The following is a 27,806-nucleotide window of genomic DNA, read 5'->3' on the forward strand; positions in this document are numbered from 1 at the left end:
TTTTCTGTCCAGCAGGGCTCTCTGGATTATCTCACACCATTTAGGACATTTTGTCTCAAATTAACCTCATTTTGATATCAAGTTCATAATAAAACACCTGATTCATTATATTTTGATTTGTGAAATGCCTTCAAAAAACCTGCCTTTTTATATCCTTTACATTTTTACTTTACATCCTGTTAGTTTCATATTATGGATTCTTTATTCCCTTAGGCTGTCTGTTTTATAATTGGTGAATAACCTTATTTGAAACCAATATTAATATATCCGACCCAGGTTAATATGCTTCTAGGTTTCTTTTAAGACTTTTTTAAGATGTCAAATAAATCGTTGGTGTCCCCAGAGTACATATGTGAAGTTCTAGCTCAAAATACCATATAGATAATTTATTATAGCATGTTAAAATTGCCACTTTGTAGGTGTGAGCGACAATGTGCTGTTTTGGGGTGTGTCCTTTAAATGCAAATGAGCTGATCTCTGCACTAAATGGCAGTGCAGTTATTGGATAGTGAAGATTAAGGGGTGGTATTATCCCCTTCTGACATCACAAGGGGAGCCAAATTTCAATGACCTATTTTTTTACATGCCTGCAGAGAATGGTTTGCTGATAGAAGCACCTGGGACCCAATTATAGTACTTAAACATGGAAAAGTCTGATTTTCATGATATGTCCCCTTTAATTCTTATATTTGTCAAAAGTAATATATTAATATGAGACTTTTTACATGGTATATTTTTACATGGATTTTTTTCACCATGGTAGGCTATATTTAGCATTCAGATCAATTGATATAATTAAACTTGGCAGGTATGCGAGTTGATATGTATTTGAGTTCATTCTTGTTATCAGTTAAAAATGTAAATAAAATTTGCATAGTAAAGGTAACAGTCTGTGATGCTGGTAAGATAGTGGGTCCATCAGGCAACATGGGTTAACCGTTATCCAGCAGCACTGTTGATTTTTAGCTAATAATCACGTCCTGTAGGACTTTAGTAGTTCCAGTAGGGGCGCTTGACGGCTCAGAAGTGAATCTTTCATTAGCCACATTTAAATCTAAAAGCATGTTTTAACTTTCTCAAGAGATACCATGTAAATATAATCGCTTAAATCTAATAAATGAAAGAAAAAATACATTCGACAATAAATAGATTTTCGAGCCATCATACTATTTCATAAACGCTGCATTCCTGTACCATAAACCAATTTGATTGGTTCGTTTCGAAAAGTAACACGTTCTGTAAATTAATTGTACGCAGTCTTGCTTTTGCAGCAGTTTAAACAATGCACACACAAATAACGACATGCAGAAACTTTAATTGGTATTATAATACATAATTAAATAAACGAATTGGAAACGCATGATTTATTATTTAACAAACAGAGACAACTACCGGGGCCGTGAGTCCATTTTACACTCGGGTTGAAATTCTATTCCACCGACTTTCTTTCTAGACCAAAGATGTATTTATATTTTACGCTGTAACTACATCAATGTTGTCCAAAAATAAATGTAAAAGTAATAAATATTTTTTTATTTAGACCAATATCAACAACAAAAGAATGCATTTACAAGTGAAAACGAAAGTGTTTTCAGGCAGGCAAAATTATGGGCAGCTTAGTCACGCTGTAAACATGGCGGCGGCACAGATGGCGGTAAATTCAGGTATAAATACGTTTTTATATTATACTTACACTTCAGGTTATTTTATAACAGTATTTCTGCCATTATCTTTTCTGATGCCAGGAGTTTCGTTTGGCATTTTAATCATTATTCCGTTTTCTCCCCAATGGTTCCGTTCATGTAAATCCTGAAAGTCTATTAAAATCCGTATTTCATGTTTTAGGTTCATAAAGTGAAAATAAATACATGAGATTTAATAGGTAATAGATATTAGATAAATATACAGAATGAGATCTTGTTCATGTCTTTATTTTTTTGAAACATTGGAAGTAATGTACCTAACCACATGCATCAGCCTATGTTAATTTACTTACTTTACGTATTTATTACCTGCATTACACAGAAATGTACATTTACTTCAAACCATGATCTGTGTGATGACACTAAACATGTTTATGTTGTGTATATGTGCGCGAAGCAGTGCACGTGCTTGTTTATTGTAAGTTATATGTACTTGTTTGTCCACATTTCTGAAAAGTTTCACCCAACTTTAAAAACAAAAACTACGCGGCCGATTATATAAAATATCTCATTGATCGAGTATGTTCACATTAAAAACATGGATTTCATAGTTGACGTGTTTTGTATCCACTTACAGGTGCCAGTCTGTGGGGGCCACTGAAGGAACTCTTGGAAGCTGTTAAAGGAGCCATATGTAGACATCAGCCAGAAAGCATTCATCTCTTAGATCTCCAGTTAAAGAAACACAAGCCCTACTTTTTGTCTCTCTTCAAAAACCCTGTAGGTTCTCCTCTATACGCATTCAGAACATTACACTGTGATATGTTATGGTTTCATTATCTTCTAAAGTAAACTTTAGAAGATCCTGCTTTTGTTACAAGTAACCATACACCTGAACTGAAAGTGATACTGCAGTAACACATTATAGTTTATCTTGTAAAATGTACTAGTAATATCTATTTTTCTTAACAGTCAAAGAGCGCAGAACAGAGAGAGAAGGTCCGGAAGGCGAGCACAGAAGGCATTGCTATTCAGGGCCAGCAGGGTGCACGACTGCTTCCAGATCAGCTCATCACAGAAGCCTTCATCCTTAGTGACCTTTTTGACCTAGGAGAACTAGCTGCCCTAGAACTGCTGCTGGCAGGTAAATAAACTCTTAATATAAATGAACCCTGTCTGTGCAATCCAAGTCTCATCATCTAATTAAATTCAATCATTGACATGTCCTTACTGAGTCATTAGTAAAGAGATTAAGGTTATTTTTCACAGAATGTTTTTAGGATGATTTTATGTGGAAAACAGTAAATAACAAAAAAGGGATTAAAGCTGTGTTTTCACAGGCATATTCGCAAGAATAGCCATTGAAAGGTGCTGTAGTTTTACATTATTATTGCTTTATACATAAGGAGTCTTTGTGTATGTTTAGGAGAGCACCAGCAGCCCCATTTTCCTGGACTGTCTCGAGGTTTGGTCGCTGTGCTCCTCTACTGGGATGGCAGGCGCTGTGTGGCTAACTCTCTTCATTCACTCATACAGTCCAGACATGGGAAGACATTCACTCTTGACTTGAGGTTTGTGGCTCTTCTTTCAGAAAACCTTTGTCATTTGGTCTCAACGGGATCTAGATTTTTCCCTTATGCTTCCCATTCATAGCCTTTCATGTGTTTCTTTGATCGGCTTGTTATCTGATTTGTTAAAGGAATAGTCTACTCATTTTCAATATTAAACTATGTTATTACCTTAACTAAGAAGAGTTGATACATCCCTCTATCATCTTAGTGCGTGCACGTAAGCGCTGGGGCGCTCTGTGACACTTCGATAGCATTTAGCTTAGCCCCATTCATTCAATGGTATCAAACAGAGATAAAGTTAGAAGTGACCAAACACATCAACGTTTTTCCTATTTAAGACGAGTAGTTATACGAGCAAGTTTGGTGGTACAAAATAAAACGTATCGCTTTTCTAAGCGGATTTAAAAGAGGAGCTATATTGTATGGCGGAACAGCACTTTTGGGAGTACTTCAACTCGGTGCAGTAACACCCTCCCTCTCCCATTATGAGAGGGAGAAGGGGAGCGGATTTTTCAGGCGAGTTGAAGTACTCCCAAAAGTGCTGTTCCGCCATACAATATAGTTCCTCTTTTAAATCCACTTAGAAAAACGCTACGTTTTATTTTGTACCACCAAACTTGCTCGTATAACTACTCGTCTTAAATATGTGTTTGGTCACTTCTAACTTTATCTGTGTTTGATACCATTGAATGAATGGGGCTAAGCTAAATGCTATCGAAGTGTCGCAGCGCGCCCCAGCGCTTACGTGCACGCACACAGATGATAGAGGGATGTATCAACTCTTCTTAGTTAAGGTAATAACATATTTTAATATTGAAAATGAGTAGACTATTCCTTTTTAACCAGATCCATTTACATTTGGCCACATAAAAGCGTTACACTATTCATTACTATGCCTTAAGAAACTTTGGCGCTTGTGCAAGGAAAGGTGGCACTTATGTTGGGCAGGGGACATTCCGTCTGCTTGCTCGGCATGAGCTGGAGTGCGCATGCATCGAGCAGCCGAAAAGTGAGACTGCCGGATTATTGCATTTGCATTGCATTTTGCATTGTTTCAAAGAAGCTTTATATGGAATAGTGACAACGCAACGAAAACTATAAAAAGTAAAAATAAGGAAAACATGGCAGGGCTCAACACAAATAATTTTTTATACTGCCCCTGTCATTCACTGGCCCCACCCAAAAAAAGTAAGGAAGATAATGAACCAATATTACTAAAACCATGTTAAAGGTCATGGGATCGGACCCAGGGAACACTTGCTCATAATAAATGTATACCTTGTGCACTATAAGTGGCTTTGGATATAAGCGTCTGCCAAATGCGTAAATGTAAGTTTTCTTCTTTGTGTTGTCCCCTTCCCACAGTCCTGAATTGGTGCATCTGACCACACGATTTACTGATGAACTGATGGCTCAGGGTTTGACTAAACAAATCCTAAACCTGATCACAGAGATCAGCGTGACCCGTGAGTTTGAGAGACTTCAGAAGGAGCGCGGCCTCGGCAACGAGAAGCACAGGAAAGAGGTAAAGTCAATCTTACAGTCACTTTTACATACACATTCACAATGCAAGTTATGTAAACGGTTAATGTATTTTCTGTACGTTACAGGTATCTGATCTCGTCAAAGATTGCCGGCAGTCATTGGCAGACAGTTTGTTTGCATGGACATGCCAGTCACCCCTAACCAAAGATGACACCCTCACTCTCATTGGTCATTTGGAGACGGTGACTATAGAAGCTGATGGCTCATTGGACAGCGTCAATCTTGCTTTAGTCATGGCATTGCTTTATTGTCTGGATGTTAGTTTTCTGGAGCAAGGAATGGAGGATAGAGAAGGTACTAATGCTTGATCATAATCCTCTTAAAGAATTATTTTCACACTTTGCAAACAGTGATGGTTTTTGATGGTGTTGCATGTGATCAGATTTGCTCCAGGCTTCACCGATGCTGACTGAGAAACAGTATGTGGCCGCTGTGCACAGTCGGCTGGTGGATGGTCAGGTGTGGAAACTCCCGGGACTGCAGGCAGTGGTGCAGCTGGCCTGGGCTCTGTCTCTGAGGGCCCTGTCACAACTTCCACAGGGTGCAGGTATCTACACATCATCCGTGCCTTTTAAATGTTACAGTATCTATTAAATTTTTATTTTTTAACTTATGTCCTGCTTCTCTTACATCGCTTCAGCTTTAGTTGAGTTCACAGAAGCAGATGAAGCTCTGGCTGACCAGGCCCTGTTGGGAGGCGTGTTTCTTTTCATGACAGAGGGCATTCTGGGAAGTGAAGGATTTAGTCAAGAGGAATTCTACACTCGCCGACTTCATTCTCTTATTACTGACTTCCTGGCTCTCATGCCAATGAAGGTGGGAGGAGATGCAATTTTGGCTGTTTATTTACATAATTCAGTGTTTCTCAATTTCAGTCATCATTCCCCACTTTCTAGAACTTTTTAAATTTCTTTCTATTTAAATTAAACACCTGATTCAACTCATCAGCCCTCTTCCATAAAAGACTTGTTTGACTTTATGCAGTGCCGTAAAAGACAATCAGACCGTGACATCACTGTACCGTAAGAGCAATTGTAAAACATACTGAGTCCTCTAGCCTTACATTGCTCTCGTGGTCCTGCTATGTCACGAGTGACAAGTCTGTTTTAGTAAAGTGCTGATGAGTTAAATTGGGTGTTTTATACAGGGTTAGGTTCTGGAGGGGTGCAAAGACTCTTAATTGAGAAACCGACATCTTGCTTTCGAATCTATATTATACATGTTGTTTTCATATTATCAATGGGCTCATTGAAAGATTCTTATTGATAAATGTTCTTTGCAGATAAAGCACTTGCGTAACCGTGCTGATGAGGATGCGCGACTGATCCACATGGCACTACAGATGGGCAGTGAGCCACCCTCGACCCTACGAAAAGACCTGGAACACCTCATGATCCTTGTGAGCCTTTCTTTGTGTTTAACCCATATGTTGGGCATGTATACTTTATAACTGGGGTGTCTAACCTTTTTGGTAGCCAAGGCAACCACAATGGATAAAACAATCTGGAGGGTTACTTTTTTGAGATAGTTTACACAAAACTTTTTTGTTACTTGTTGATTTTTATTTTAATATGTTTTGATATGTTTTATCATTGTTTAAAATGTTAACATACATAAAAAAGCCAAGCTAATATAAAAACTATGTACAAACATTAAAATTGAGGCTATTTATAGAATGTGCTTTGGCGGGCAGGTCACAGTAATTTTAATCAAACAACCCAAGACAAAAAGAAAATCACTTCTGAAGCTCTAAAAAATAATAATAATTATAGTTAATTAATACAATAAATAGTGTTATTATTTAATTGATTCGATTTCTGTACCTAATAATAATTTTAGACCTTACTTAATGTGAAACTTTGTTTTTTTTATAAATGTTTGTAATTTCTTGATTTGTTATTAGATTTTTCCCCCTTTTTTTTGCTGATCTGAAAATTTTTCCGATCTGTGCCTCAAAAACTGTAATGTGATTCGAACCATGAGTTTTGTAATCCATTGCACACATACATATTTTATAAATATATAAGTTAGAAGTTATCTTTATTTTTCTTTAAAAATGTAGACTTGTCTCATTTCAATCCAAAAAGTGATCAGCCCTAACTAATTGCTAGTTAGACGACCTAGGTTACGCATCGGTTTTCATATATACTTCTGCGTCGTCTTCCGTGTCGACGTGCAAACACATGTGCAGATCGCAGGTAGGCAGTATCCACGCGTGTAACCACAGTTTAACCCACAAATGAAAGAGAAACAGCAAGTTTAAAGGTATAGCGGAAGATTTTCCCGAATTATTCAAAAGAACCGCCCCTCGATATTTTTTAAAAAAATGCTCCCGAGAGGGAACGCCTGTTAAACGCGTGCACGAGACAGAGAGAGAGCGTGCAGGAGCTCAGTTCTTCTCTTCGCTCTGTTTACAAGTTTCTGTCGGCATGTTTACCGTGTCTGTGCGGTTCGTGACTTGTGCCAGGGCTAGCATCGCAAATCATAGCTTACATCAACTTTTACCAGCAGTGATTTTAAATGGATTTCTCCAAATAGCATGAAACTTCGCGTGGGAAGCCCAACCTGTCCTTTTAGCTCACGCCAGCATGTGAAATAGTCTCCCATAAACATTCTGGTCTTGTTTCTTTATTTATAGTCCTTTCTCTTCTTGTCATACAATTCGTAGACACTTTTTCTCTTGCGACCCTCAGACATTTTGAAAAAAATACAGTGAGAACGCGACCTTCAATGAATGGCTGAAACCGTAGCACAACACACATACACGTGAAAGTGCGCATGTGCAGAAAGCGAACGTAGAGGCGAGCACGTGCGACGGTTATACGTCAACATATAATCAGAATGATTGACATCTGGGATGACCAATAACAGTGGTGATCCACCCGGAAAACGAAAATCTTCCGCTATACCTTTAAGTTAAATCACGTCGCAAACAGAATTTTTTTTTACGTGCCAGGATGGGTTCTAGAGGACCAATCTTAGGGGCTAGCGGTCCGCGTAGACCTGAATTGCTGTTAAAAAATTGGAGAGGTGCACGTCAGGCTACGCTTAGGCAACGGATAACCTACGGAGTAGCTACGGCGTAGACCTTACGCACGACTACAACATGGGCTTAAGATAAAGTTGGTCAGTTCTTAAGACACAGTCCTAACTTACCCGCGGTGTTTATGCAACCGGGCAGTTCTGCGGTCATGAAGTAAAGCATCTTGACATCATTTTTGTAGTTAAATTTACAATACCAAAAATTATGAATATTTACACACCATATTTAGTTAAAGGGGACACACAATTTAATTTTTTCCATGTTTAAGTGCTATAATTGGGTCCCAAGTGCTTTTATAAACCTAGAAAATGTGAATAAGATCAACCCAGTAACTAACAATTCAACCACGGCACTGCCATTTAGTGTAGAGATCAGCCCATTTGTATTTTGAAGGACACACCCAAAATGGCACATTTTTGCTCACACCTACAATTTGATAATTTTAACATGTTATAATAAATTATCTATAATATTTTGAGCTAAAACTTCACATATGTACTGTACTCTGGGGACCAAAGATTTATTTGACATCTTAAAAAAGTTCTGTGAAATGTCCCATTTAAACTGAAGCAATGTTGGACTACAGTATTAAACATTTTAACTGTGTTTGTCTATGTTTGCTTGCAGATTGGAGAGTTTTACAGTAAAGATCCATTTGGGTTAGAGCTGGCCCTGGACTTCTGGTGTCCTTCAGAGTCCCTTCAGCACACCTCACTAACCGGATCTTTTCTTGGAGTAGCGCTTCAGAGACCACCTCACAAACAGGTATGTTGATGTGCCACCTAAAAAGTAATGTTTACTAGCTAGTCATGTGTTTATGCTATGCTTTTAACTATGCCCTTACTTTTGGGAAATGGTATGCGGGCCTTAAATATTTGTGATTTATCATTTATCTTATTTGCGATATCGACCAGATGACTTAAGTGAGATTAGTGCTGCAACGACGCGTCGACGTCATCGATTACGTCGACTATGAAAATACATCGACATGCGTAAAATGCATCGACGCGTCGCTGTTTACATTCATTTCGCGTAATGGCGGCTTCTGCTCCTGGCAGTGTTATCCATACATTGATTTGTTTGTGTGCGCCACAAAATCAACAATGGCCGCAACATTTAACGTTACATTTTTATTTTCATTTAAAACACACACACACACACACACACGTAAATGTTTTTATTGTTGTGCGCGCTCGGTGGTGCCTCTCCTGTGCACGCGCGCTCTCTCTCTTTCTCTGCGTGAAGCCCCTAGACAGCGCCTCTCATACATGACACTAAATGAAAGAATTAAAAGTTGGCTGTGTTTTGTACTTGCATTTTCACGTAAACCTCAGATGTTACTGGCAGAGAAGACGACTGATTCGAGTTTATCATGAAAGATTAGCAGTGTTTTCCCACACAAACAGGTTATGTGCTTGTGCGCGAGCTCTCTCTCCTATGCCCGCGCATGCCTTCTGTAGTAACTCTGTGTAATGGCAATTGTTTAATTTGCGCCGAATTGTGAGTTGTCATGCCACCGGGTTGAAGGTTGCTGCTGCCAGCACTTATTCAGCCCCACTCACGTAAAATGTTAGCGCAAGACGCACGGTTTGCTTTTCAAAGCGCTCGCCTGTGAACACGAGTTTAGATTCAGATGCGTCTGTATTTGAGGGCGTTTGCCGCGCGTCTAGATGCGCGACCTGATACGAACGGCCACTTAAATGAAAATGAGACAAATAATGAATGATCTATGAATAGTTATATTATTCATCGTCTTTTGATAACAAAAACTTATTTGATGCAAAACTCATCAGTTTATTTAAAACGTTTCATATGAATATAATGTTTTCTTAAGTAAAACAAGTCCATTCAATATTTGTTCTTTTATGACACAAGGTATTTGGCAATGTACATGATCCAAGTACTAAAAATTAAGATAAGGATTTTTTATTTTTCCTCCTGTTCCTCTGCATACTTGATAAATCTTGCTTGTGTATTGTATATCAGGAGTTTCTAAACTTTTTCAACCCAACAGGTAATCTCAAGACCCACCATTTTTTAAAAATAGAAATATAGGGGAAAACACAAACACATTTGTTCCCTTTTAGTAGCTTTTGAATATGTTTAATTGAATAATATAAAAATACCTTATCTTAGGGCTTCAAGATTAGAGCAAAAATCATAATTGTTTACTGTATTTGCATTGATATGGAAATTATCTATTTAAAAAAATACAATGAATTGCAAGGATGCAGAAAACAGTTCACTATTGCACACTTATGTATTGGCTACTGAGGATTTAACTGTATTATTTTAATATAGTCAGTCATGAACTTAAGTGGGCCGGTCTAAGTCATGAAACTCCAGGGCTGAAAATGAGTCCCACTCCGGCCCTGGGTGGTTTCCATTAGCTTAAGCCAGAACTAGACCTTAGTTTAATTAGGAAATATAATTAGTTTAAACAAACATGCCTTACTAAAAACATTACTTGTGTGCATTTTGAGGCCAAACTAAGGGCACTGGTGTATTTTAAGATATGTCAGTGCAAGATGTTTTCAGTTTGGACAGCTCTTATATTTATTTTAGTCTAGGACTAGTCTAATCCCTGTCTGGGAAACTGTCCCCCATATATATCTGACAACAGAACAGATAATATGTGAAAATAGCATTCAGTTGTGTTAAAATACAATAAAACAAACAATAACTGTCAGATCAGACAGAGAGTAGAAAACAGATTATCCAACAGATTAAATAGCTAATCAAAAAAAGAACACTGTATTAATAATAAAAAATAGTCGTTAGACTAGTCGACTAATCGGAAAAATAATCGCTAGATTAGTCGACAGAAGAAATAGTCGTTAGTTGCAGCTCTAGTTGAGATGTAGCATAGTGTTTTAAGATAAAGGGTTAGGTTCAAATCCATCATCATTGCTTTGGATTTTGTGTTTACCAAGTGAATATATAGGCAGTAAGTAAATATTAGCTTTTGTTTCCTCAGGTGGTCCTCTCTAAATTTGTGCGTCAGATGGGTGACCTGCTTCCTGCTACTCTTTACATTCCCTATCTACGCATGCTTAAAGGGCTTGCCAATGGTCCTCAGTGCTCTCACTACTGTTTCAGTCTGCTCAAAACCAACGGAGCCCCTCACGGTAACTACACCATAAGAGCATATGAGATACGAGTGCCGTTATAAAGCATTATATCATATGTTTCAATGGCTGTTTCAGGAGAGAACCGGCAGGGCGGAGTGTCAGGGAGTGTTGTGTCGTGGGAGCACTTGTTCCACTCTCTCATGCTGTACCACGAAAACCTTAGACGGGACGTGCCCAGCGCTGACAGCACGCAGTACCGCCACCCACCCATGAGAGGCATCACTCAGAGAGAGCTGGAGGGTCTCACTGCATTCCTCCAACTGCTCACCACTATCATTACATGGGTATTTTACTATATCTATAGATTGAATAATCGATGTCACACAAGTCTGCTTAAAACGATAACACTGTTCAATTTAAAATGTGTTACAGAGTGAAAATGCACGTCTGGCTCTTTGCGAGCACCCGCAGTGGACGCCTGTGGTGGTAATGTTGGGTTTACTGCAGTGCAGTGTTCAGCCTGTGCTGAAAGCTCAGATACTGCACGTTCTTGCAGCCTTTGGCAAATCCCCAGAGATCGCAGCCTCCCTCTGGCAGTCTCTTGAGTATACACAGGTAAACAAAAAACAGTCATGTTCGATAACTAGAGATAAGTTTATTAGCGTGCACACTGACGGATAATAGTATTATAGTCACAAAAATAGATTACTGTACTGATTTTGCTGAGTGGAGATGCTGATTTTGTTTGGGTTAATGAAATGACTTTTTGCTTCTCAGATTTTGCAGACTGTAAAAGCCCCTGGGCAGAGACAGGCAGCTGGCATCGAGGTAAGCTCTCACTTGCTATGTTTAAATGCACAAAATTTTGTCAATACGACTAAATTTCATACGATTGAAGGTTACGAGAATACACAGAGGGTTCCCACGGGTCCTTGAAAGTTTGTGAATCTGGGGAAAAAATGTAAGGCCCTGGGAAGTTTTTAAAAATATACATACATAGACACGGGTCATTGAAAGTGCTTGAATCTATTTTATAAATTTCTAGCCTTTTAAGCACATATGTTAAACGGTTCGCTTTAAATGCTTATTATGGATGTGCATTTATGTCATTTTTTCATTTCGATTAATCCATCGGTCTGAAGAACGAGTACTCGATTAACTGGGTGCGGGGCAATCAAAGGGGCGGGGCCTACACGTCATGATGAAAATGAAAATATTTTTTATTAAAAAACACTCAAATAAAACTTTCTTTCGAAGAAACTATGACAGAACAATGAACACATACTAGATTCTTAATGAATTAAATGTTTTTAACAGAAACCTCTAAAAGGAAAAGCTGCGAGATGCAATGAAACTAAAGGGTTAACAAACACAAACCGAAGCGCTTTCTATATGACGCACTCTGCATAATATTAAGCCTTAATACAACATAAATGTACAACGTCCATCTATCTGCATAAATGCAAGACTTTAACTAAGTTTTCAACTAAGTTATCTAAAAAAAAGAACGTTTAACTCCCTTTGTGGATGTGCATCATAAACAGCGCACTTTTAAACACGTCCAGTCAAAGCACAAGCTTCATAACATTAGGCAGCTTTAAGTGTTTGCTATCATTTAAGCATTTAGCTGTGTCGTGTCATCCTCTTACCTCAGTCAAGATGTAAAGTCTATCTCTTGACATTTGATGTTTAAATATGAGGTGATATGGAGCTAGAAGAGTCTCAATAAAGATAAATGCACACACTACATTCACATATGCACACACTACATTCACATATGCACACACAGGATTCTTAAATACACATGCAGGATACACAAATGCACACAAAATTCACAAATGCACACACAAAATTTAAGAAGCACAGAAGATTCACAAATGCACACAAAATTCAGAAATGCACACAAAATTCATAAATACACAACCAATTCAGAAATGCAAACAACATTTACAAATGCACTCAAGATTCACAAATGCACAGGACAAGATTCAGAAATGTATTTCTGATGCACACACAAATATATCTTGATTTACAAACTGTTTTTGGTCTGTGAACTTTACTGCATTTGTGTGTGAATTTTGAGACTCCCCTGACTTGGCCCGACACACAAATGCCTTTTTTTAAACAGGGAATGATCTGCAACCAATCAGATATCTCCCCCTTGTTTTAGCCAATCACAAGAACGCACCCCACATGGGGGATTGTTTACTTATAAGCCAATCACATGACCTTTAAGCTGGTTTGCCAACCGCCAATAAAACCGAAAAAGATTGTGATTGGCTAAAACAAGGAGGAGATATCTGATTGGTTGCAGATCATTCCCTGTTTAAAAAAAGGCATTTGTGTGTCGAGCCAAGTCAGGGGAGTCTCAAAATTCACACACAAATGCAGTAAAGTTCACAGACCAAAAACAGTTTGTAAATCAAGATATATTTGTGTGTGCATCAGAAATACATTTCTGAATCTTGTCCTGTGCATTTGTGAATCTTGAGTGCATTTGTAAATGTTGTTTGCATTTCTGAATTGGTTGTGTATTTATGAATTTTGTGTGCATTTCTGAATTTTGTGTGCATTTGTGAATCTTCTGTGCTTCTTAAATTTTGTGTGTGCATTTGTGAATTTTGTGTGCATTTGTGTATCCTGCATGTGTATTTATGAATCCTGTGTGTGCATATGTGAATGTAGTGTGTGCATTTATCTTTATTGAGACTCTTCTAGCTCCATAGGTGATAACCCATTGAACTTTTGACGGCGCTGTACATTTTGCAACTGACTCACTGTATTTCTGAAAATCACGGCATCCTTTTAAACCATAGTGCCTCAGTGATGTGAGGTGTGACCGGCTTCGCGGGCTGCCGCACATTACGCGGACCGGTGGGTTGCTGATGCGCGGTAGCGCGGAATTATCTGTTTGTTTTTGAATCACGCATGGTAATGCTACTGATGTCATACGTCGGTCTGCGTAGCTCGACACGACGTCAAACACGCATCTCCAGACCCAGTCTTTACTACCACATGCGCTTGTAACGCTAACCAGACACCAGAATGCCGCCATTTCCACAATAAATAAATAAATAAACCCACATGATCATCGTTTTCGTGATCGATCATCAATGCCACGTTCGAGTACTCGAGCACTCGAGTACTCGTGCCCATCCCTATGCTTATATCTTCTGTATGCGAATGTTGATTCATACCAAAATGCTTTTTTGCACAGTTGTGTTTGACACATGAAAACGTCTTGGGTTACGTATGCAACTGTTGTTCCCTGAGAAGGGAACGAGGCACTGCGTCTACCTTGCCATACTTCCTGCGTCCCTGTAACGCCGTCTTTGGCAATATTTCAGATAGTGATATATTTCCTGGCTCCTGTGTCACCCTGTCTTTGTCGTTAAGCCTCATCATTGGTTGAATTTGATATACACATTCAGACGCACTTACCCTTGGAGGCGTCCCCAAAGTGTTACTGCAGTGACGCAGCACGATGTTCCCTTGAAAGGGAACTGTAACAATGTATCTTAAAAGGTAACACGATTTAACCTTGCTCTCACTTGAAATGTGTCCCCACATTTAGTTTTTGAATTTGGGTGGAATTTAACCTGGAAAGTCCTAGAAAGATCCTTGAATTTGAATTTAATTAAGGTGTGGGAACCCAGTTTACATGTACCTGAAACATTGCAATCTGATTTAAATGTTCGTTTACAGCAAGCGCACAGGCAGCGTTGCCAGATTCACGTATCAAAACCATCCGAATGGACATTTAAAACTATCCCAAAAGCATCCTAATGACTGTCCACAGCCCAAATATCAATAACTAATCAACGAAATAAATTCGTCTTTAACTCACAGAAAAAAAAACAAAAAAGTGCTTTAAGTAGCCTAATATTTTACAAGTACACAAACGCTGCAGAATGTACATCGGGTGAACAGCGCGTGACCCCATTAACGTTAACTTAAAGGATTAGTCCATTTTCTTAAAAAAAAATCCAGATAATTTACTCACCACCATTTCATCCAAAATGTTGATGTCTTTCTTTGTTAAGTCAAGAAGAAATTATGTTTTTTGAGGAAAACATTCCAGGATTTTTCTCATTTTAATGGACTTTAATGGACCCCAACACTTAACAGTTTTAATGCAGTTTAAAATTGCAGTTTCAAAGGACTCTAAACGATCCCAAACGAGGCATAAGGGTCTTATCTAGCGAAAAGATTGTCATTTTTGGCAAGAAAAATAAATTTGCACTTTTAAACCACAACTTCTCGTTTTCCTCCGGGCCTGTGACGCGCCAGCGCAACCTTACATAATACGTCATCATGTCAGAGGTCACGGATGACGTATCGAAACTACTGCCCAGTGTTTACAAGTGTGTTGAAAGAGGACCGTTCCGACGTTGTTGAATGTCGAATGATACTAATTAATGTCTTTGTGTCAGTTTATTGTTGAAAATGGTCTGCAAATGTGCGTTTCATATATGTAACATGTGACCTTTCGACGTCATTACACAATTACGTGAGGTCGCGCTAGCTCATCACACAGACGGAGGAAGAAGAGAAGTTGTGGTTTAAAAGTGCATTTTGGTTTTTTCTTGCCAAAGATGACAATTGTTTCGCTAGATAAGACCCTTATGCCTTGTTTGGGATCGTTTGGAGTCCTTTGAAGCTGCAATTTTAAACTGCATTAAAACTGTTGGGCTCCATTAAAGTCCATTAAAATGAGACAAATTCTGGAATGTTTTCCTCAAAAAACATAATTTCTTCTCGAAAAATTGACTAATCCTTTAATAATGCTATTGCGTGTTTCTGTGATGAGAATCATGTGATATAAGAGGTAATTATAAGATGTAAACTTGAGCACAAATGTTCTGCGCATGTAGTATTTTTGCATTTGATTGAAAAAATACTACAATTCACACGTTTACATGCATACATGCATTCTCCAACTGATCGGATCACAGATCAAAGTACACCACCCCCTTCAATATTATCCAAATTTGCATCCGATCATCCTTAATCGTATTGATTAAAGTGTTTACATGAAGGCTTTTCAATATGATTGAGCCATCAATACGATTACAAACGGATTATTTGGTTGCATATAAATGTACCTATTGTCTCATAACAGAGATTGTTCATGTAGATGTTTTTACTGTGAACACTCAGTTTGTTTTCTCCAACAGGTGGAGCTGAATGAGATCGAGTCGAGCAGTGAGGAATATCCCCTGGCGAGAGCTTTTTGTCATCTGATCAGTACTCTGGTTGAGAGCGCACTTCCGGTCAATCTCGGAGCAGGACTGCGTGCGCCCGGCTTTCAGCCTTATCTCGACTTCTTGCGGGATTCTGTGTTTCTGGCTTTCCCCACACGGGCCTACCGCCGCCCGGCAGAAAAGGTTCATAAGAGTTCTTAGCGTTACTCATGTTGATAACAAAAGCGTTTTGCCAACCTGTGAATTTTCTGTGTGTGTAGTGGGAGGTGGCCGAAGCCGTGCTGGAGGTGTTTCATAAAATTCTACGAGAATATGAGCCACAGCCTTCAGACTTTCTGCAAGAGATTGTGGAGCTACAGGGAGAGCATGTGCCTGCCCACAAGCCCCCTGGGCACAGTCTGATGTTTCACCTGCTGAACGACTCACCCACCCTCTCTCTCTGCCTCAGTCTGCTGGAGGAGGGCGCACGCCAGCTGGACACTTACGCTACCTTCCCTGGTTAGTATGAAAGCTGTTGTTTGACCAAAACTACATGTTCAATCATATTACAGCTGCAGATTTGCTCGTAACACTGTAATGACTTTTTGATTGAGTCCTTAATAAACATTAGTTTGTTAAATACAGTGTGTTGTTTTTTGTAGGTAAGACTCAGCTGGAGAAAGCAGTTCTGCACTGTCTGTGTTTACTGGATCTGGCCCTGCAGAAGGAGGTGGCGTTTATGGATCTCCTAAGAGAAAGTCAAACATCACTGCTGGTCTCACCACTGGAGCAGCTGCTTCAGGGTGTCAGCGCTCAGAGTCGAAGGGCCGATCACATCACCAACATCGCCAGGTGACCCCTCTAATTTTCTACCTTAGTGGGCCGCTGAAAAGGGTTTTTCTGATATTTAAATATGCTGTATGTATGCAACATATTACGTTACAAATGATAAATATTACTTATTGTAATGTTAATTGATGCATGAGATGGTTATTGGCCAACCTATTTTTTTTAATGTCTGTTAAATAAATGAATGTAAAAATGTATACACGTATAAATCTATATCCACCTTATATTCTACGTCTAAATGTGTATTTTCCCTAATTATGTTTACATCAGATTATGGCTCATTTTACAAATTCTGTCCCTCACAGGTACCTGTACCACAGCAGCTCGAACCCTGAGGCTGCATTTCAGAGTGCTAAGATCCTGCGACGTATCGCACGCTACCCAAACATCCAGACCAGACTTGTCGGAGACTTCACACATGACCAGGTGAGAGATTCAGTGAGTGGCTCTCAGTTTTGACTATCATTATGTTAAAACTCTTGTGTTACAGAAATAACTCGAGTGATATGTTTTGATGGTGAGTGTTATGTTTTGTGATGTACAGAGTGTGAGTCAGAAGTTGATGGCTGGATTTGTGGAGTGTCTGGATGGTGAAGAAGCCCAAGAGGGACTGACCCCAGATGGTAAAAATGAAATAAATAAATATATCCATTTTGACTAATTTTGGTAAAAACATGTTTTCTATACCAAGAAAGTGACAAGATGAAAACCACTATTTTCTGTTACAAACTTTCACATAGCATATTTAGGTTATAAAAACATTACAAATTCAAATCCATAATTTGTTTTTCAAAGATTTATTATAAAAACTAATAATTTTTTCCACAAAAACCATGACAATTTTTTTTTCAGAATGCTATAAATCTATTGAATCAATAAATGTGCATTTATCTTTGCCATGTTATATTCATTTAGTTGACTAGTGGTTTAAAAAATAAACACTGAGTGCGTTTACATGCACAGTCTTATTATGCTTAATAAATTTATAACACGTGGGGTCATGTAAACGCGTAAAACTGTTTTCTTTAATCGGGGAAAGCTAATAAACGGCGTAAGCAAAAACCGATTGGCACAGGTAGTTTTTTGCTCATTACGCCGATTTCGCGTGGCATGTAAACACCTTAACCGGCTTTCTCATGGTTTTGTCCATGTGCGCATGTCTCCGCGAATAAAAGATAAACGTCACACGCGGAAGTAAGTGCAAAGTAACGCATAAAAGTCTCCGCTTGACTAAAGCAGTTGGCAGAGAAACTGTTAAAATAGAAGCTAATGTTACATTTACAGGTTCTGCAGACACGAGAAGAGATACAACAATATAGCTTAAGACAGATATGCCATCGGCTTTTTGATCGACTATTATGTACTATAGGTGGTGACGTCACTGCCTGCGAGAAAACTGATAATTCTCCAAGCCCCATGTAAACGCAGTTGACTGCATTGCCGGCTTATTGATTTGCATGTAAACGCATGAAAACAGTTTTCTATAATAAGCAGATTTTTAATAGTTATCCGCTTATTCTGTGCATGTAAACGTACTCATTAATGGCATTAATCAAAAGACTTACTTTGTCATATTAAGAAAACTGTCATTGCTGCTGTCATACTTGGGACGTCGTAGATAAACTTTTTTGACCGCGATCAGCTGTAAAACTTTTTGGTCTTGCTTGATTTTCGTTGAGTTCGAGTAAAATAATGGAACGTTTTTCATAAGATCCACTTGGGTCAGTGTGTTAGCATGACAGAAGCTTGATGCACGGCGGATATCAGATTTTGCATAAAATTAAGAATTTACTTTTTAATACTGACCAGATACAATGCTGATTTTGGTTGGAACTAATTTTTTTAAATGTGTTCAGAAATTTTTTTTTTCTTATAATTGAATATGTACTGTATAGTTTATAATATACATGCATAAATCGATACTAATTAGTAAATATAATTTATTTATTATTAATAGTAAATATAATTTATTGTTCTACTGCTGCTGGATCTTGATTTAGACACAGACCCTGAAAAACGCATTGCCAGGATTCGTCACGAAACCCAAATCCACATTCTGAACCTTTTGATCACCTCATTGGATTTGAAGGGCCCCAACCTGGGCCTGTACCTGCTGGGCTATGAAGTGAAGAAGCCGGTGTCCTCAACTAACCTACAGGACCCGGGTGAGTTCTCCATTTAAAACATAGACATGGGTGTCTTGTGGAAATACTTATTGAAAATAGTATTGAAAATGTTAATTTGTTCCTGTCAATTAGGTGTTCTTGGCTGTCCACGGAGCTGCCTGCATGCAATTCTCAATCTGCTTCAGAGAGGTAGTGAGAGTCGCTCTGGACCTGTACTGATCAAAGAGGCTCCTCACCTGGCTGAACTCTGCTATCAGGTACACACACTTAACTCCCAGTTATTTCTAAACCTTAAGATAGCCCTATATTAAAGGGCACATATTATGACCATGTTAACAAGATGTAATACAAGTCTCAGGTTTGTCTAAATGTGTATGTGATGTTTCAGCTCAAAATGCCCCATAGACTTGTTATAGCATGTCCAAAATGCATCTTTTTGTCTTTGAGCAAAAACACATCGTTTTCCTTTGTGTACCTTTAAATGCAAATGAGCTACTGCACCTCACTCCCTTACCAACAGCACTTTTGGTTAAAAATAGATCTGATTCCTGTGAAAATAGTGAGAAAATTGTATATTTAGCCGCATTAGTGCTTCAATGTACTAACAAACAAGCTTTTTTTGGGTAAAATTAATTGTTTAGTGGCTGTGGGTGGGGCTTTGTTTCTGTGATGTCACATTAACAAGAGAATCAAAACAGCTTGTCTAATGAGACTGCTGTGGTTTAATGGGGATTAAAAATGAAGGAAAGGGTGGATTTTTATTGTAGGGTGGTTGTGTTCACACACGTTTATGTCAAAAAGTGGATTTTGCATAATTTGTTTCCTTTAAGAAATGTATTCTGTGTATGTTCCAGGTGATCTATCAGCTGTGCGCGTGCCCTGACACTTCTGGACCAACCATGAGATACCTGAGGACCAGTCAAGACTTCCTGTTCTTTCACCTGCAGCACCTGCCTTTCATTCTACCAGGTGAGTTATTACCCATTCGCCCCCTTTTTCAGTCTGTATGGCACACTTGTTATGAGCACTATTAGTCCAAAAAGCATGCAGTGATAATTCTGTATTTTGCCAGTAGGACACCATCCGAGCTGTTTTTTAGAATGTGAAAGTACATGTCTAGATGGACCCTGGACCACAAAATCAGTCATATGGGTCATTTTTTAATGGATTTTATGAAAGTTGAATAAATGAGCTTTCCGTTGATGGTTTGTTAGGGTAGTACAATATTTGGCCGAGATACAGGTATTTGAAAAACTGGGATTTGGGGGTCCAAATGAAGTCATTAGAAACTGCATCCACTAACAAAAATAAAGTTTTAATATATATACAGTAAGAAATTCTTCATGGAACATGGTCGTTACATAATAATGATTTTTGGCATAAAAGAAAATTTAATAATTTCAGCGTATTTTTGGATTTTGCTTCAAATATACCCATGCTACTTAAAACTGGTTTTAGCGTCCGGGACCACGCATGTGGATTACGAATCTCCATTCGAAGTCACACCTTTTCCTGAAAAAGTGAATTGATCTTTATGTCCTTTAGGGAATGAGGTTGCTGCTCTGTCCCAGATGTCATGGTTGCTGAAGACTGCAGCCATCGAGCTCCGAGTGACATCACTGAACCGTCAGCGCTCTCACACACAACGATTACTCAACCTCTTACTTGATGACCAACCAAACACACTGCATTCAGGTAATACACACACAAAAAATACTATTTCTCAGAAAGACCAGCCACCTGCATTAAAGCAAACTCTTTCATGAGCTTTTTTTCTCTTTTGTAGCTGATGGAGAAACAGGCATGGAGGAGGAGAGCAAATCTGTCAGCGGATTCCTGCACTTTGGCACGGTATCAAAAGGTATGGGAAGTCATTGTGTATTAAACACTCACAGAATAAATTTTTTCTGGCATTAATAAAGGCTTTTAGGTTTTCTATAATAAAATTATTTTAAGTTCACTTTTTTTAAGGTCTCATGGGTACAATTTAGATTTCTGATCTTTCAATTGCAGTCGTTTTTTAGTGGTCGTGGGTTTGAGGAAAGCTTGTTTTTTACAGTACGCAGGAGACTGCTGAGCGTTCTGGATGCCATAGACTTCAGTCAGGAGTCCCCAGAGCTTCTCCAGCTGGATTTCTTTGAGCGTGCTATGATCGAGCAGGTCATCACTAACTGTGAGCACGTCAACGAGCAAGGCCACACCGTCTGCAATGTTAAGGTATGTGGCTGTGTCATTTATCTCCTTTTTGTATAATAATTTTTTTAGTGTTAGAACTATTGCGGAGCTTAAAATGCGTCATGTGAATAATAGTTTGCATTTTACTTTGCAGTTGCTGCATCGAGTTTTACTTGCCGAGATCAATGCGCTGAAGGGTATGGCGGCAATCGGTCAAAGGCCACTGCTAATGGAGGTTAGCCTTTGATATTTTGTGCAAGCAAAAATGTTCATCCTTTTTTTTTAAGTTCATCCTTTGATTGATTCTTGTTGTCGGTACCAGGAGGTGAACTCAGTCCTGCAGCAGGTGGTGGAGAGGAACCACGTAAGACACAGTCTGAGTGCCAAGCGTCACGCTCTTCAGAGCTGGAGGAATCTGGTGGAGACCATCCTCATGGCCTGCCCTTCAGAGCTCATCCCAGCAGACCAGCGACAGCTGATTATCAGAGACCTGCTGTTAGATCTGCACGACAAGGTATGAACAACAAATGAAGAGACAATTACACGTGTGTGTGTGTGTTTCCAAAGCCCTGATGTGCTCTAATGCTAATTTGAAGAACAATATACGCGCCACAATATACAATATACGCCATACGAAGAAAACCGAAATGAATATATCTGTCACAAAGTGTTTTCTGTGGTTTAAATACGCTTGCTTACAGTAAGTGTTTAAAGGCGGGGTGCATGATCTCTGAAAGCTAATGTTGATATTTGAAATCACCTAAACAAACACGCCCCTACCCCAATAGAATCTGGACCTTCTTTTGATAGACCCGCCTCACACATACGCAACTAAGGCAACAATGTCGTTTAGTAGACACGCCCCTAACTGCTGAATGGCTACAAGTGTGTTTTGGTACTCGGCCCGAGTCTCTTTTCCAAAGTGTTTTTTTTTTTTTTTAAATCATGCACCCCGCCTTTAATTGCCATTGGTCCAAAATGATGATGTAAGAGGTTTTATTTTGTTTGTGTTTCTCGGCGTTCCAGGTGTTATCAGAGGATGCTGCTGGGGAATTGATGCCAACTGTAGCTGGGGCAGTCTTCACCTTAACAGCACAGCTCAGCCAATCGGTGCTGTCGGAGCAGCAGGGGGCAGTGCCAGAGGGTGTAACTGCATCAGGATTTGCTTCGATTGCTAACTCCGCCCTTCACCTCATCTTGAGGAAGCTGCTGGATTTTATCTTATGCACAGGTTAGAGTTTTGTTTTGTGTGCAGATGAATTACGTTACTCATATGTTAAATGCTTATTTATATTTATCTGCCATCTATGTGTTTACATCATGAAGGTGGGGGGTTCCAGCGTTTGCGAGCTCACCTTTATGGTGCTTTGCTCTACTACCTGCAAATCACCCAGAAACCGGATGAGCCCGAAACATTGCAGACAGGTATATTAACAAGCAAATTGGCATATTAATGTGTGTAGCTTAACACCAAATGTATAAATGCAAATCTTGAACTGACTGCGCAGGCACATCCATGTGGGAGCGATTGACTGCGCCAGAAGATAGTTTCTCCAAACTGCAGAGAGAGAACCTGGCCATCATCGAGAGCTACGGCACTGCTCTTATGGAAGTGGTGTGCAGAGATGCTTGTGACGGGCACGAGATCGGCAGGGTAAGTACAAGAAAGTCATCTTGATATAATATATACACTGTAATCCACTGTAAGTGCCAAATGTTTAAATGTAAGATCAATGTACAACTCGGGCATTTGTCTCTCTTCAGATGTTGGCTCTGGCCGTGGTGGACAGGGTGTTGTCCATAGACAAGCAGAATCAGTGGCTGTTGTACTTGTGCAACAGCGGCTATCTGCGCGTGCTGGTCGAGAGCTTGCGGCAAGATGACGTCGCATTGCAAACCCTGCTCGCGCCGCAGCCCCCGCTGCTCAAACCGTTATACATCTACGAGTCCAAGATGGCCCTGCTGACCCGTGTGGCCAAGACGGCACAGGGTGCGATGGAGCTCCTGCGCTGTGGTCTGGTCGCTCAGCTGGTGGAATGCCAGGTGTTTCACATGTTTCCTCAAAATGATGCACTCAGGTGAGCGAGTATGAAAAAGAAGAACAGTGTTTTCAAACCTGTCTTCCTTTGCCCTGTTGTCTTAATCTGGGTGTCTCCGTCTGTCCTCCAGGGTGTTTGGACAAAGAGATCCATCAGGGTTTATTCCTAGTCCTCTAGAGCGGTACAGACAGATCCTGCTACCAACTCTCAAATTACTGCAGGTTATCTTAACCTCGACTACCACTCAGCACCAGCAGGGGGCGACACAGGTAAAACATGCTTTAAAGTTTTCTCACAAACAGGCAAAATCTGTGATATACAGAAGCATTGCACTATTGGGTTATGTGATCTGATGACCCACAGACTACTTATATGCTGCCTTTGTTAGAATTTAGTTAGTAATACCTTACATACTTTAAAGGGACACTCCACTTTTTTTTTTGAAAATATGCTCATTTTCCAGCTCTCCTAGAGTGAAACATTTGATTTTTAACTTTTTGGAATCCATTCAGCTGATCTCCGGGTCTGGCGCTACCATTTTTAGCATAGCTTAGCACAATCCAATGAATCTGATTAGACCATTAGCATCATGCTAAAAATAATCAAAGAGTTTGGATATTTTTCCTATTTGAAACTTGACTCTTCTGTAGTTACATCGTGTACTAAGACCGACAGAAAATTTAAAGTTGCGATTTTCTGGACAGATATGGCTAGGAGTATACTTTCATTCTGGCGTAAAAATCAAGGACTTTGCTAATGTAACATGGCTGCAGGCGGCGCAATGATATCACGCAGCAGCCGGAGTTTTTTATTTTCTGTCAGTCTTAGTACACAATGTAACTACAGAAGAGTCAAGTTTTAAAGAGGAAATATATTGAAACTCTTTGGTTATTTTTTAGCGTGATGCTAATGGTCTAATCAGATTCAATGGATTATGCTAAAGCTATGCTAAAAGTGGTAGCGCCAGACCCGGAGATCTGCTGAATGGATTCCAAAATGGTAAAAATCAAATGTTTAACTCTAGGGGAGATAGAAAACTAGTATATTTTCAAAAAACATATGGAGTGTCCCTTTAACACTGTTATTTAATACCTTAAAATGGTTGTTCAGTTGGTTGAGCATTGTATTAGATAAAGGTCAAATAAACTATGCATTTGGTTTGCTATTATATCTGCGTGTTCATTTTAGGTTCTTCAGTGGCTCATTGTTCACTCAGATGTCATTCAGTCCATCCTACACGGTCAAGATGTGAGCTCAGGAGCTCTGCAGGAAATCTCTCTGCTCACGGCCATTATCAGCAAGACGGCACTCCCAGGTACTACAAACACTGCTGTCACAAATCCATTCATTTCCTGTGCCATTATGGCAATGTCAAATATGTGCACAGTATAGGTTATATTACGATGATGTTTGTGCTTCAGGAGCCTTCGAGACGGGACAGGAAATCAACAGTGCCGCCCTCATGGAGATACGAGGACATATTGCCAGATTCCAGGTGAAATATTGAAAACTAGCGCCTGCAAAACAGTGATGACCCATGTTAGATTGTGCTTTTAAAACGTTGACCCTTTCAACTGTCTGTCTCTCAGCGTCAGTCTTTGTCTCTGCTCGTGCGACTGGCGGGAACGGATCGAGCGCGCTACCTAAAACAGTTTGAGGAGACCCTCGCCCCTGGTGATCTTGCAGAGAAGAGAGAGGAGATGGAGGTTGCCATGCAACAGGTGTGACATCACAGTAAAGATGTATTCCTCTCAATAAGCAAGCACCTGTTTCATGTGTCTTACATGATCTTGTCTGATTCTCAGATTTGTGCTAATATTATGGAGTACTGCCAGACGCTGCTCTTGCAGAGCTCGCCCGAGGCCCAGTTCTCGCTCTGCCTCTTCAGCCCCTCCGCTAGCGAACCAGCAGGTTGGTCATTTTGAAAGATTTTGCCCTGTTTTGGATACAAAGAGGTCCTGTGTTAAAATAGACGGTACTATAACTTCCCGTTTTTTAAATCTTCAGATGTGGCCATGCCCTCTGCACGAGTGCCCAGTCTGGGTTTAGTTCTGCTTCTGCTGAAAAACAGCGCCACTGACTTTTTCCGATACCACGATAGTCATAGACAGAGTCTAAGCAAGCTGGAGCGAGTCGAACAGCTCCCCCCGGAGGAACTAAAGGAGGTAAACCACAAAGACATTAGTTTCATAATAGTGAGTTGTTTTGAAGAGTTAAAGGGACACTCCACTTTTTTGAAAATATGCTCATTTTCTAGCTCTCCTAAAGTTAAACATTTTGATTTTTATTGTTTTGGAATCCATTCAGCTAATCTCCGGGTCTGGCGGTACCACTTTTAGCATAGCTTAGCATAATCCATTAAATCTGATTAGACCATTAGCATTGCGCTAAAAATAACCAGAGTTTCGATATTTTTCCTATTTAAAACTTGACTCTTCTGTAATTACATTGTGTACTAAGACCGTACATTAATACTAAGAAATTAAAAGTAGCAATTTTCTAGGCTACTCTTATTCTGGCGTAATAATCAAGGACTTTGCTGCTGTAACATGGCTGCAGCAGGCGTAGTGATATTACGCAGCGCCTGAAAATAGTCCCCTTCTATTGAAAGTAACCAAGAGGACTATTTTTGGGCACTGCGTAATATCATAATGTAACTACAGAAGTGTCAAGTTTAAATAGGAAAAATATTGTAACTCTTTGTTTATTTTTTAGCGTGATGCTAATGGTCTAATCAGATTCAATGAATTATGCTAAGCTATGCTAAAAGTGGTACAGCCAGACCCGGAGATCAGCTGAATGGATTCTAAAACGGTAAAAATCAAATGTTTAACACTAGGCGACCTGGAAAAATGAGAGTGTCCCTTTAAGGTGAGTTAAAATGTTTGTTGATCATTGTGTGTTTTCCAGTTGTGTCAGGAACTGTTGTCAGGTTCGGCTGGGGTGGAGAAGATCTCGTCGGTGCAGAGAAATGTGCTTGCCAAACGTCGACTCGTCCAGTTAGTCAACAACCGAGCGAAACTTCTTGCCCTCTGCTCTTGTATCCTAACACATTTCAGCATGTTGTTTTAGCTTTAGTATAATCACCTAGTCTTCTTTATTTGCTTTTGAGAAACTTATGGATGACCGTGCTACGTGCCAGATATTTATTCACTTGCTAGTTTTTGTTTTAAGTTAAATAGTCCTGAATATTTAAAAAGGTGACTTTTTCTTGACTAACCTCGCTGAAGATATTATTGAGACATGTCTATTTGTGATATGGCGCCACCTAGAGTTCTACTTGCTCTACTGCACCCCAAGTGACCCTAAAACCTCATTGCTCCCGGGATACAAAGGTATGCACGTTTGGAATTTTGCTCTTTAACAACTAAAGCTGTTTTTAACTCCCACTTGAGACAAACTTCTAATTTGTGCAATGTTTAATTTCTCTAGATGTTAGTGGCAGCAGAGGCTTAAGTGTGTCGAGAGTGAGCCAGCAAGATCTTGAGCAGGTATGTCCGTTACAAAAGAAGTTCTGTGGTACAATGAAGGTACTACCATAAATCCACTTCATGAATACAATATTTCCACATTCAGTACGTTTCTTTGCATTGTAATGAGAATGTGACCCCTGATGTCTTAAATTAGCTGCTTGATTTCATTTCCCTTGGACATTTTGTTGTTTGTGTAGTTGCAGAGTGACATGGCAAACAGCTTTAATGAGTCACTACAGAGGAAGTTGTTGGAGGTCGAGGGTCTGTATAGCAAAAGCCGATCGCGTCACACCTTCATCCAAGCCTTGACACGGAGGATCCGGGGTCTAGTGCGTCACGCTAAAAGCTGAACATGTATTTATATGCCATAGTGTGATACGTTTAGTAAGATGCATAAATGTAAAATTTTTGCAGTTTGGATTACAGTTATCATTCATGAAATAGTCTTGCTATAAAAAAACTCCAATGTCTTTGATTACGTTTTTCTAATGTGGTAAATAAACCGATTCCTGAATGGATTTTATGACTTCTTTGTATACTTTTCTGGATTCCAAAGCTTTAGAAATGATTTGTGGTCAATGTTGAAAACAAAAACATAATTGCGCTTTAACAAATAAGTCTTGCATGATCTTGTCTGATCACTTGCATGTGGAGGAACAGATGCAGCAGATTATTGCAGAATAATTTTGTTTTATTTTTACAAGGAACGCTTTATACAAGACAATAAAGTGGATTGTATAAAATGAGACCTGTTTCCTTTCTGAGTAACTTTGAGTTGGAATAACAGTAGATTAGATTCGGTAGGATGCTACATTCAGCTTTCATTGTTTTCATTTTATAGGATAAAGAAAATAGTTTATCCACAAAAACAAATGCTTATGTCTCTAAATGTCATGGACACGGCTAAATCTAAACATATATGGCATCATTTTTGACTAAAAACCGTATATCAATTCTTAGCTGTGAATGTTTTTTTTTTAAGGGACTGTTTGTAAAGTCAAACCTCACTAAATAATATAGTGTTAAGTCACGATTTATAACAAAAATGGTTGAGAAGGCCAATGATGCGTTTTATAGATCGTTTCAGT

The 27,806-nt window shown here is 39.3% G+C and overlaps 1 protein-coding gene across 1 annotated transcript; it reads left to right on the top strand.

The window, feature by feature from the left end:
- Nucleotides 1-1,612: 1,612 nt before the first annotated feature.
- On the top strand, nucleotides 1,613-27,464 carry nup205 (nucleoporin 205). The gene is made up of 41 exons (XM_065283499.2): nucleotides 1,613-1,664; nucleotides 2,281-2,423; nucleotides 2,616-2,787; nucleotides 3,070-3,214; nucleotides 4,580-4,739; nucleotides 4,825-5,053; nucleotides 5,142-5,306; nucleotides 5,400-5,575; nucleotides 6,042-6,158; nucleotides 8,430-8,567; nucleotides 10,780-10,930; nucleotides 11,009-11,217; nucleotides 11,306-11,488; nucleotides 11,651-11,701; nucleotides 16,051-16,260; nucleotides 16,338-16,575; nucleotides 16,719-16,908; nucleotides 17,211-17,331; nucleotides 17,450-17,528; nucleotides 18,906-19,070; nucleotides 19,164-19,288; nucleotides 19,886-20,000; nucleotides 20,577-20,726; nucleotides 20,818-20,892; nucleotides 21,091-21,248; nucleotides 21,361-21,441; nucleotides 21,529-21,720; nucleotides 22,233-22,437; nucleotides 22,533-22,631; nucleotides 22,715-22,860; nucleotides 22,971-23,284; nucleotides 23,376-23,514; nucleotides 24,434-24,560; nucleotides 24,667-24,740; nucleotides 24,835-24,966; nucleotides 25,051-25,156; nucleotides 25,253-25,410; nucleotides 26,156-26,285; nucleotides 26,476-26,580; nucleotides 26,678-26,736; nucleotides 26,916-27,464. The coding sequence occupies exons 1-41, from the start codon at nucleotides 1,634-1,636 to the stop codon at nucleotides 27,066-27,068; spliced, it is 5,916 nt and encodes a 1,971-aa protein (XP_065139571.1). The 5' UTR covers nucleotides 1,613-1,633; the 3' UTR covers nucleotides 27,069-27,464.
- The last annotated feature ends 342 nt before the right edge of the window (nucleotides 27,465-27,806 follow it).

Source organism: Paramisgurnus dabryanus, chromosome 9 (assembly GCF_030506205.2).
Source record: "Paramisgurnus dabryanus chromosome 9, PD_genome_1.1, whole genome shotgun sequence".
Classification (NCBI taxonomy): domain Eukaryota; kingdom Metazoa; phylum Chordata; class Actinopteri; order Cypriniformes; family Cobitidae; genus Paramisgurnus; species Paramisgurnus dabryanus.

Excerpts from the sequence above, each read along its gene's own strand:
- nup205 (XM_065283499.2), top strand. The coding sequence starts at position 1,634 with ATGGCGGCGGCACAGATGGCGGTAAATTCAG. Across the intron at positions 11,218-11,305 it reads TCACCACTATCATTACATGG|AGTGAAAATGCACGTCTGGC; the intron begins GTATTTTACTAT and ends AATGTGTTACAG. Across the intron at positions 19,289-19,885 it reads TGGCTGAACTCTGCTATCAG|GTGATCTATCAGCTGTGCGC; the intron begins GTACACACACTT and ends TGTATGTTCCAG.